Below are 8,178 nucleotides of genomic sequence, written 5' to 3'. Positions count from 1 at the left end.
GGACTTTGTAGTGAGTTGTGGTTCTTCAGTGGAGAGGTGGGGGCAGTACTCTTTGGATTTCTCATTCCAAACTCCAAAATGCCCTGATCCACCTTTGAGGACAATCTTTCATTAAAATGTGTTTCTCCCCACACCTCCATCCTCCCCAATCAATTTCCAGAAATACATTCTGTTGGAATGCTTGTCACAAAGTTGATAGGGCTAAAGCATTTTAAATCAAACTGGTTCAGTTTAATTCATTTACACACTGTGATTGTTCGGGACAGCAATAAATTAAGCTCCTCCGCCCCGTCCCCAGGACAAATGTCAGTATATTTATTCTCATTATACAGAAAAGGAAATGGGGGTCACCAATCTGAGAAGCAACATTGGGTGCAGGGCCCAATAATCTTGGCTCACGGTTCTGTTTCTCTGCTCCAAATCACCATATCTCAATTCTCAGAGCTTAGAAATAAACCTCAGCCCTCATTCCACAGGCCTTTTACAGAAAATGCCAGTCAGTGAGAAATAGGCTGGTGGGGAGAATCACATGTCTGTAAGCACTGGGAACAAGTGAAAAGAATAGGACTGCAGGATTGTCCACAGAATCCAGATTCAATTGTTGTTATCCCAAAGTTATTATCTCAGAATTTGTTTACTAAGAAAACAACCCACCATCTACAGGAATTTAAAAATGGCAGAGCGGGCTAGCTCTACTATTTTGGTTAATCCCGCAGGTCACTGTGTTTCTCTGTGTAAAATTATGAACACCCATCAAAGGCAACCTGCTAGTATTTACACCAACGATGGTTGGACTACAACTCCTACCGTCTCGGACTACTGGCCATGTTCCCTGAAGGGAGCTCGAGTCCAATAACACCTGGAGAGCCTCAGGTTCCCCATCCTTATCAGGTTCCCCATCATCGCTCACCCCAGAAGTGAACTAACTGGCAGGTGAGCCAATAAGACTTCCTAGTTTTTTGGCTGGGATTGGCAATTCACCTTCAACAAGCTTGACCTTCTGAATCAACCCTTGAGATGTCTGTGAGATTGAGGCAAACCCCCATATTATTATTTTTAAACTACACACACACACAGAGCACTCAATGGGGGTATTCTCCTACCTGAAGGGGTCTCAGTGTGTGTATGTATGTGCATACACAAATTCCCCCCAAAATGAAGCACAAATACTTCTAGCAGCAACAAACACATTTGGAGCGAACAGGTCAGCGAGTCACTATGCCCTTTCCCTCCCTCCAATTGGCAAAGGAGTGGTTCTCATCCTGAGTCAGACATTTCTGTTGTGACAGTGAGCAACACTATGCTCCCCTCGCCGTCCAGCTAAGAGGCTCCGCTCTATTTCCACAAAGGTAGACGTGAGGTCAGCACCGCCGTGGTGAACTGGGGTATCTGGTCTTGAGCTCCTGCTTGAACTGCCGGAAGAGCAGCTTGTTGCGCTGATTCTCAGCATCCTTTTGTGCGTGGAACTCGCTTGCCACCTTGAAGCCCTTGTGGACCAGGAAGGCATTGCTCAGCACAGAGAAACGGTACCCAGCCACGTGGAGCTCGCAGGCCTGGCGGAAAAAGACAGTGTAAGGACAGCAGCCCACCAACAAAAACCTAGAAAATGCAAGAATAACTGCACCTCAAAATACCTCTGGGTTATTTATAGTGATAGAAGCCCCTCATTTGACCTGTGAAGCTGTTCTGGGCAAGCTATGCCCACCTGACCTACACCTGATGGTCATATATGATCTTAGCTGTGGGACACTTTCCAAGGACAGAGACTCTGTCCCCACAAAAACGCTCCAACAAGCATGACCAGTGGTAATGCTGAGTAGGTGTTTTAGCCCAATGGGCACAGGTAAGATGTAAGGCAAAAATGGGGATTCTCAGGTCTGGGAGTCAAGCCTCCCTATCTGGTCCTCTGCCCAGGCTCTACCTCCTTGCCCACCCCCTGCCCTGCTCTCAACAGGCCACACCCCCACCCTCTCCTTGCTCCACCCCCTCCTTGTTGAGTGTTTCTGCCTGTCTGGAATGTGTTCTTGAAGGCATGACTCTTGCCCACCTGGATGGAGGAGAGAGAGGGATGTGGCTGTAGAAACTAGCCTACCACACAAAGGTAAAATGTACACCTGTTGCTTCACCTGCTTTTGTCTCTGGTTCCATCCACTGCTGACATATGGCCCCCAGGTGGCTGACCAGAAGCAAATGTGGTCCTTGAGTTGAAAAACATTCCCTACCCCTGATATAAGGCTCCTCACCTCTTGGCTCAATTGCAGCTTTCCCACTACCTGGCTTGGCCTTTCCACCAATAAAGGCTGCATTTGCACTATACCACCAAAGCACACTAAACACATGGCTTTCCCCAAAATAATCCTAGGGAACTGTGGTTTGTTAAGGGTGCTGAGAATGGTTAAGGGGTAAGCTACAATTCCCAATATTATTTGCAGGGAGGCCATGTGCCTTCAATACTGCCCCAAGTCATGACCCGCCCCCCCCCCCACGGCAGCTACCTGGCTGATCCGGTTGAAGCCGTACTGCTTGAAGCGCTCATCGTAGGGGGGCACAGAACTAGCCCCGATGTAGAAGGGCTCCCAGGGGTCCCGCCACTCCACCTCGTAGGCCACGCGCAGGGGGCCTCCGACGGGGAGATTCAGCCAGTGGGAGTAGTTGGTGGGCGCCTGGCACCGCGGGCACAGCTCCTCATAGAACGGCCGGATCTCGCCCACTTGGTACAGCTGCAGCAGCTCTGTCTTGGTGCCCGGGATCCGGCGGGTGTGGCGGATCTCGAAAGCCGGCACAACGAAGACCCCCGGCGTTTCCTCGGCAGCAGTTCCGGGCAAAGCCAAGAAGTCCTCCCGCAGCCCCTCGCTGGGCACCATGTCCATGTCCACCGCCAGCATCCAGTGCCCGCCGACGGCTCCCCGAGCCACGTTGCGCAGCAGGTTGTTCGGGTACGAGGCGTTGGCGGCGTCCAGCGCGTAATTGCGCCGGCCCGCGGCTACCCGCGCCAGCTTGGCGAACACATCCCCGCAGGCCTGCAGGCGGGCGAACTCGCCGCGGTCCGGCAGCTCCGGGAAAGAGGCCGCTTGGTCGGCGTGGCACACCAGGTGGAGGCGCACCAGCTGGCGGACGGGCGCGCACAGGGCGGCCAGCGCGTACACCAGCGCCGTGGCCAAGCGCACCTCGGCGGCGCCCGGCGCGAAGAGGGCCACCGACATGGGCCCCCGCCAGCGCTCGGCCAGGCGCTGCGCGTGGTGCAGGTTGCCCAGGCTGGTGTGCGTGACCAGCACCACGTCGGGGCTGCGCTCGCCCTCCCAGGATCCGCGCACCATGTCCCGATACACGCGGTACTGGCCGCTGGCGTCCAGGGCGCCGCCGCTGGCCAACACCTGCTTGAGGCGCTCCTTGTGGGCGTCGCGGGCCGTCGGCGCCCGTCGGCCCTGGAAGAGCTCGGCATAGCGGGAGCGCTGCTCCTGGCCGTGCAGCCCCGACAGCAGCGCCAGGTAGAGCAGCTGCAAGCCGGCCACCAGCGCCAGCGCCGCCACCAGCGCCTGGAAGCAGGAGCAGTGCATGGGCGGCAGCCTCAGCGACGGGCCATCCGCGCCGCCGCCCCGCTCGCCTGCCCCTCCTCCTCGCCCGACCTCACCGGAGGCCAGCCTGGAGGGAGCGCCCCGAGAAGCCAGGCCCCACACCGTGCATCCTTCCCCGCAGCTGGTCAGGCTGCTTCCCAGGCGGGTGCCCGGCGGCTCTTGCAAACAGTTTCACGTCTGGGGGCGGGAGGAGCGAGCTCTCCTCGGCGCCCTCTTCTTCCTTGGAGGATGCATTGCAAAAACACGCGCAGGCCCCGGGCAGGTGCGACTCCCCTCCCTCCTTTGCACTGCTCTAACCCTTGTTGTTTTGCAAAGCAAGGTAGATGCATCGCCCCCTCCCTCGCACACACCGCACTAAGATGTGCGTGCGTGTTTTTCTATTATTATTATTATTATTATTATTATTATTATTATTATTATTGTCGTCGTCGTCATAATCATCTGCCATTTATTATTAGTATTATTTTGCTTAATAGGAAATGTGTGGGAATGCATGGAGAAAGTGCAGTGCACGGGGGAGAGTTGGGAAATGAGCAAACAGATCGTACGGAAACGGACTAAGGGATCTAGTGGGAAGAGGAACATATGTTCCGTGTGACGAGGTGGCCGAGTGGTTAAGGCGATGGACTGCTAATCCATTGTGCTCTGCACGCGTGGGTTCGAATCCCATCCTCGTCGGCACCGACCCTCTACCCTTTTGAGTTTAAAGGGAAAAGTGGATCAATTCTGTTTATCAAGCCCACACTCTGCAAGGTGGTTTCCCCCTGGCCTGTAACCGGAAATTCCTCTCTTTGAAAGAGTCTAGGGAAGAGACACCCACATAAAGGGCAACTGTCACTTAATAGGAGGGAACACCCAACAAAGGGTAACTGAATTCATGGGGATTCCTTGTGGAGTTGGAAACGAGTTTGGGGAGGCATTCAAAAGTGAACCCCTCCAGGTAAATATTTTACTCCTACTGAAAATCTCATAGTCTATTCAGAAATAACAATCCCTGCTGGAATCAGTGGGTCTTACTCCCAGATAAAAGTGGGATTGGCACCCTAGCTCTGTCCAAGATGTGTGCAGTTCCTTCTCAGATACTTTACAAGAACTAAGGCCCTTCAAAATGCATCACACGATTTAATAACCAGTCTCAATAGCGGGCTTTAGTTTAGTAGAGTACAAGAAGGAACTGTGATTTTCTCTTGTAAATTGAATCAAAAGGGTAACTGAGTTAGAAAAATGACCAAAGTATTATTCAGAAAAACAAATTAGGCAAATTATGGCTCAAAAATACAGTAATTGTTGCTGGACCCCCAAATCCCATCAGTGAGGGATTATGGGAATGGTAGTCCATCATTATCTGGACAGTTACAGGTTATCTCTCATATGCTCTAGACTAGGATCTGCTATGATTTTTGCCCCGGAGACAATTATTTGTGTCATTGTTATATTTCTATTTCTATTGTTTGCACAATGCATGGGGGACTCATTGCCACAAGAAGATGTGGTGACCACTACAATTGTTTCCGAAAGATAAGTGGGACCTGGAACAAAATGTTGCAGTGTAGTGGGATGCTGTTGAGGATTCCAGGCAATCATTATTTTTTTTATTAAAAAAAAACTTTATTGGGGGTTGGGGAATGATAAACACACCAGAATCCCTCCAGGGTAATGGCAATAGTTCAACATTGTACATGCAGCAAAAATATTCTTTAAAAAATAAAAATGTTTGAGCTCTGAATTCATTTAAAACAATCACGCACAGGATCTGATAAAATGTCCTTCCCACAAACCATAAAATAAATTGAGTCATTAAAAATAAACACAATTTTCCCATTGCCCTTTGTTCCTTAATAAAGTTAGTTATAATGCCAGTAAGTATTGAGAGCAAGTGTCTGTTTACAATGAAACACACTTAAATATATATTGCTTAAATAGGCAACAAGACTGAAACCATTCAAATGTACCATAATGAATATTGCAATCGGATCACAGTGAATAAACCATCGATGTGTCTTGCCTTTTCCTGCAGTGCAGGGGGTTGGATTAGATGACATTTTAGGTCCCTTCTAGCTCCACAATTCTACGATCCTATAAGGCAATACCTGGCCCTAGCCGAGGGGTATCCCCTGGACTGTACTTTTTGCAGATATATTCTGCAACATATCACTGACACAATAGTTGTGCATTCGTGGTGGATTTATTCTGAACTGTCCCCACATCATTTCACTTCATTGGGTGTTCTGCTACGCTTCCTCAATGTTACCCCTTGACTGATGTCAGGAGGAGCACTCTTGTGCTATATAGCGCAGCAAAAGTGGTGTGGAAAACATCCTGGAACGTCTGTAGTATGAAAAGTTACAGGATTTCAGCAAGAAGCTATGGAACACGTGCTGATGAGAAATGAATCTGTATGTCCATTCTGAAACTTTTGCAGGTGCGCTGAAAGCGGGATTGCACATAACTGCCCTCATACCATCATAAGCACCAATCATAAGTGCACAATAAAAAGGACAGCTAGAGCCCTTAGACTGTGTTTAATAGCTGACGATATTCCATGGGAGCTATTGGATCAGGTACATTCAGATGGGAGGCCCTCTGCCACATGCCACTGCTTCCCTGTTCTTAGATGTTTGTAGAACCTTTGGTAGATTTTCATCCCTCCTGTGCCCCCTCCTTTGGCCAAATTACACCATTTCCCAGACATACCAGTAGGCAAATGATAATTCAATGTATTAGTCCAGGAGCAGGGAATCTGTGCCCCCCCCCAGATGTTTCTAGATCCCATCCTCCCAGACTAATGTTTGCTGGGGCTGATGGGGGTTCAAGTCTAACTACATCAGGAGGATCACGGTTTCCTCACTTCTCTACTACTCCCTGCAACTTGTCTCCTTATTCCTTTCAGAGAAGCATTTGCGACTGCATCTTAAAAAGCAGAGACATCACCTTGCCAACAAAGGTAGGTATAGTTAAAGCGATGTATGGAAGTGAGAGCTGGACCATAAAGAAGGCTGATCACCGAAGAATTGATGCTTTTGAATTATGGTGCTGGAGGAGACTCTTGAGAGTCCCATGGACTGCAAGAAGATCAAACCTATCCATTCTTAAGGAAATCAGCCCTGAGTGCTCACTGGAAGGACAGATCCTGAAGCTGAGGCTCCAATACTTTGGCCACCTCATGAGAAGAGAAGACTCCCTGGAAAAGACCCTGATGTTGGGAAAGATTGAGGGCACAAGGAGAAGGGGACGACAGAGGACGAGATGGTTGGACAGTGTTCTTGAAGCTACCAGCATGAGTTTGACCAAGCTATGGGAGGCAGTGGAAGACAGGAGTGCCTGGCGTGCTCTGGTCCATGGCGTTACGAAGAGTCGGACACGACTAAACGACTAAACAACAACAACAATTTGCGACTGCTGAGCAAGTGCAGGAGGTTTATACTTGCATTTCCTACCCTTTAAAAACGAAATAAACCCCCCACCCAAATTCCAGTACTTTGAAACCTCAATATTCTGATGGGCCGTGGCTCATCGTTATCTCCTTTTCTCCAGATGTACTTCCTTTTTACTCTCATCACCCTTAGCATGTTATATACAAAGCAAGCCTCTTTCAAGCATCACATGGCCAGAAGAAGGTGCCCTGGGAGGGGTGTCCTACTGGAGAGCCGAGGAGGTTGGACAGGGTTTGTGGGACAGAACCACAAACTTTGCTCCAGTATGAGGGGAAGTCTAGCCCTTCCCATATGGAGCTGCCCTTTTCAGTTTTACAATCAGGACACCTGAGAATTCTGCTAGCCCTTCTCCATAAAAAAATAATAATTCAAGCTTCCAGTCTGCTGCAAAATAGGACATGGCTTCCACGGCTGCATCCATGCTGCAACTGAGAAGGACGGTGTGTGTGTTCTGTAAAATGACACACGTTAAATGCCTCTGTGAATTAAAGGTTGGGATTGTATATTAGGGTGGCTCATTGTAAAGAGATTCCGTACAAAGAGGCCTGACTTCCCATTGGGACATCTGGTTGGCCACTGTGAGTCCAAGATCCTGGATTAGACAGGCCACTGGCCTGATCCAGCTATAGAGTTCTCTTCTTATGTTCAAATTTCTGGAAGGTCTCCAATGAATTTTTGGACCAAAGTGCCCCATTTAGCTACTGTGCGGAAGTCCTGAGCAAGCTCTGCAAGAAGAAACTAAATGCATGTCCAGCTGTAATGGTAGAAGATGGAAACAGAGTGGCTCAGGTGTGAGCAGGTGAGGATCAGCCAGAAGAGATGCTGGCCGAAATCCTGGAGGTATCCTATCACGACCATGACTAGTAGCTATTGATCGCCTTGTAAGTTATACTCCTCTATGAATTTGTCTAATTCCCTTTTAAAGTTGTCCAAGTCGGTGGCCAACACTTGTCACTTGGTGAAAGAGCACCTACCTTACATGCGAGAGGTCCCAGGTTCAGTCCCCAGCATCTCTGGATCTTACCTCAACACTAAATACGTTAAAAAACCCGAAAAACCCCAAAACAAAACACTGGCAGTGTCCTCCATCACATACCGGAGGGAAACAGGCTAGCTTAGGAAAGCAGCTGCTTCAGGCTGAACAGCGGGGGCCTAACCCTGCTTTGAGC

At 49.6% G+C, this 8,178-nt stretch overlaps 1 protein-coding gene and 1 non-coding gene across 2 annotated transcripts; one reads left to right on the top strand and one right to left on the bottom strand.

Annotated features, from left to right (window-relative positions):
- Window positions 1-209: 209 nt before the first annotated feature.
- B4GAT1 (beta-1,4-glucuronyltransferase 1) lies at window positions 210-3,796 on the bottom strand. The gene is made up of 2 exons (XM_053369012.1): window positions 2,496-3,796; window positions 210-1,553 (listed from the first exon to the last, which is right to left on the bottom strand). Exons 1-2 carry the CDS (start codon window positions 3,555-3,557, stop codon window positions 1,362-1,364), a joined length of 1,254 nt encoding a protein of 417 aa, XP_053224987.1. The 5' UTR covers window positions 3,558-3,796; the 3' UTR covers window positions 210-1,361.
- Window positions 3,797-4,171: 375 nt separating this feature from the next.
- TRNAS-GCU (transfer RNA serine (anticodon GCU)) lies at window positions 4,172-4,253 on the top strand. The gene has a single exon. It is a non-coding gene; the product is annotated as a tRNA-Ser (tRNA).
- The last annotated feature ends 3,925 nt before the right edge of the window (window positions 4,254-8,178 follow it).

The sequence above is a fragment of the Podarcis raffonei genome, chromosome 16, assembly GCF_027172205.1.
Source record: "Podarcis raffonei isolate rPodRaf1 chromosome 16, rPodRaf1.pri, whole genome shotgun sequence".
Classification (NCBI taxonomy): domain Eukaryota; kingdom Metazoa; phylum Chordata; class Lepidosauria; order Squamata; family Lacertidae; genus Podarcis; species Podarcis raffonei.
Note: the sequence above shows the minus strand (reverse complement) of the source record. Positions and strands in the feature narration are given on the sequence as shown.

Bases quoted from the DNA above. Each gene is read 5' to 3' on its own strand.
- B4GAT1 (XM_053369012.1), bottom strand. From the start codon at position 3,557: ATGCACTGCTCCTGCTTCCAGGCGCTGGTGGCGGCGCTGGCGCTGGTG. The intron at 1,554-2,495 runs GTAGCTGCCGTG...TTTTTCCGCCAG, and splicing joins GCTTCAACCGGATCAGCCAG to GCCTGCGAGCTCCACGTGGC.